The 2295-nt window shown below is 66.6% G+C and overlaps 1 protein-coding gene across 1 annotated transcript in view; it reads left to right on the forward strand.

The window, feature by feature from the left end:
• LOC103621608 overlaps positions 1-565 on the forward strand; it is a 3864-nt gene extending 3299 nt beyond the window's left edge. Inside the window, exons 9-10 of the mRNA XM_017742965.1 lie at positions 37-163; positions 281-565. Coding sequence (XP_017598454.1) covers positions 37-163; positions 281-386 — 233 coding nt within the window. The 3' untranslated portion in view covers positions 387-565. The remainder of the gene's footprint in view (positions 1-36; positions 164-280) is intronic.
• The last annotated feature ends 1730 nt before the right edge of the window (positions 566-2295 follow it).

The raw sequence follows: 2295 nt of genomic DNA on the forward strand, positions 1-2295 counted from the left end.
TGCATCCTGCTCCCTCCCCTGCTGCTCTCTCCCCAGCCAAGCCAGCCAGCAGCATCTCCACGACGGACAGCAGGCACAGCGCCGGCATGATCGCCATCACCACCATCCTCTCCATCCTCTTCGCCATCCTCCTGGCCGGACTAGTGGCCATGCTCGTCTTCTGGTGAGTGCCACCACCAAGTCCCACCCAGGGTGCTGGGCACGCGGGACCGGCGTCAGAGGGTGACGCCGTCATCGCTTGGTCCCCACCCTCATCCCGCCCCCCGCCTTCCCTCCCCAGCTCGGACTCGTGCGGCGACAGCAGCACCTTCAGCAAGCCGGAGTCGGTGACGGTGCGGCGGGACAACACCCACCACGTCTATGACCAGCCGGCCGCCCGGCTCTGAGCCCCCGCCGCCTCCCCGCCGCCCCCCGGCACCGCCGCCCCTCCCCACGCGCCCCCCGTTCGGGTGTAAATGTGACCCCCCCGTTCCATCCCTGTGGATGGACCCCTGTGGAGCTGCCACCCGGGACGGGGGCAGTGGATAGGGACATTAAAGGCTTTTCCGCACGCTTTGTTGCCCGGCCGGTGCGTCCTGTTTGTGACTCCTCGATGCTTCCCGCAGCCTCCTGGAAAGCCCCCTAGCCACCCTGTACCCCCACTCTGAGCCCCGTGGCTGGGTGGGAGACAGCTGCCGCGCGGGGCAGGGTGCGGCCAGGGATGCTCTGGAGTGGGAGGCGTTGCCACACCCAGCTGGGGCATCGGTGCCACCTGTGCCCACTTCGGATGGGGGAAAGTCCCCTGGGTGCAGGGCAGCGAGGGGAGCCTGACCCCCCCGCCCCAGCCCTGATGCTGGGGTGAGGGGCACTGAAATGCCCCGTGAGGTGGGGGCGGTGGGTGTAGGGGGGGTGTTTCTCGCGTCCCTTTAATCCTACAAAGCTCTCTCCCTGACCAAGCCCGGAGGAGGGGCTCCCCCACCCCGAGCTGGCCCAATCCTTCCCGGGTGCTGCTGGTGCTCCCCTGAGAGCCATGAGACCCCAAGAGGGGATCGGCACCGCGGGGTGTCTGATCCTGCACTGGGTGGTGTCCCTGATGCCGATCTGGGGGATGTGGGGGCTGATCCTGCACTGGTGGGGAGTGGGCTGGGGCGGGGGAGGGGGAGCTGATCCTGTACTAGCGGCTGGAAGGGACCGGATACATCATTCCTGATCCTACACGGGGATGTGGGTCTCTGATGCTGATCTGAGGGATGTGGGTGCCCTGATCCTGCAGCCCGGACAGGATGAGACCCCTCTGGTGCTGGAGACAATCCCGTTTTGGGTGGAGGCAGGGCAGGTGTGTGTGTACCGGTGTACAAATATTAAAAGCCCCGTTTTTCCCCCGCAGGCGCCGCGCCAAGGGCAGCATCACGTTCACCCCCCAGCCCGGTCACAGCGCCCTTACGGGCTGTCCTTGTGCCGCCGGGGAGGGGTGTTAGCAACCTGCCCCCGCTGCCGGAGCCGCCTCCGTGGAGCCCTGCCAAGGGAAATCAAGCAAATCCAGCGATTAACTCCTGCCGAGATCAGCGTGGGAGCAGCGGAGGGATGGTTCCATCCGGCAAACGCGGGTCTCCTCCGCCCTACAACCCGTGCCACGAAATAAAACAACTGCTTCACCTGCAAAGCGGCTTCGAGGGCTGTGGGGGGGTTGTCACCTGCCACGCGTCCGTGGCTGGAGGTGGACATGTGGTCCCGACCGCCTGTGGGGCTGGAGCTGGCACACGGGAGGCTCGTGGGATGGTGGCGGGGACTGCGCCTTGTCCCCTTGCTGTCGCCCTGTGCGGGGGAGGCAGAGGGGCACTGCTGTAGGAACAGAGCAGTGTGTTCCCAGCGTGTCCCTGCAGTGTCCCCGCGGCGAAAATGCCAAGGACCATCTTGGCCGGCACAGCCCTGAGCCCCAGATCTGGGTGCCGGCCGAGTCCTCGACTCCAGGTGGGTCTCGCAGTGGGGTTCCCCGTCCCCCCGCTGGTATTTAGGGCACCAAGTCCCTAGAAATGCCACCTGTCCCTCGGGGGTGCTGCAGCCAGGAGGTGCAGTACTTTAAAAACAAAGAAAAGGTTAAAAACCAAGAAAACGGTATGGTTTTGGGGTGCAGGGCAGCGCGGAGCGGCCGATGCTGCAGTCCCCCAGACTCGTGGGGGGCACGGAGGAGTCCGGTGTGGGTTTGGTCCAGTCCAGGCGGGCGCCGGGCTGGGCAGGCCGGGGCTGCACGGCCCCGGAGCCTCGGGCGGTGCCGGGTGCTGGAGGGGACCGAGGGGACCGAGGGGACCGAGAGGA

The sequence above is a fragment of the Corvus brachyrhynchos genome, unplaced genomic scaffold, assembly GCF_000691975.1.
Source record: "Corvus brachyrhynchos isolate BGI_N302 unplaced genomic scaffold, ASM69197v1 scaffold99, whole genome shotgun sequence".
Classification (NCBI taxonomy): domain Eukaryota; kingdom Metazoa; phylum Chordata; class Aves; order Passeriformes; family Corvidae; genus Corvus; species Corvus brachyrhynchos.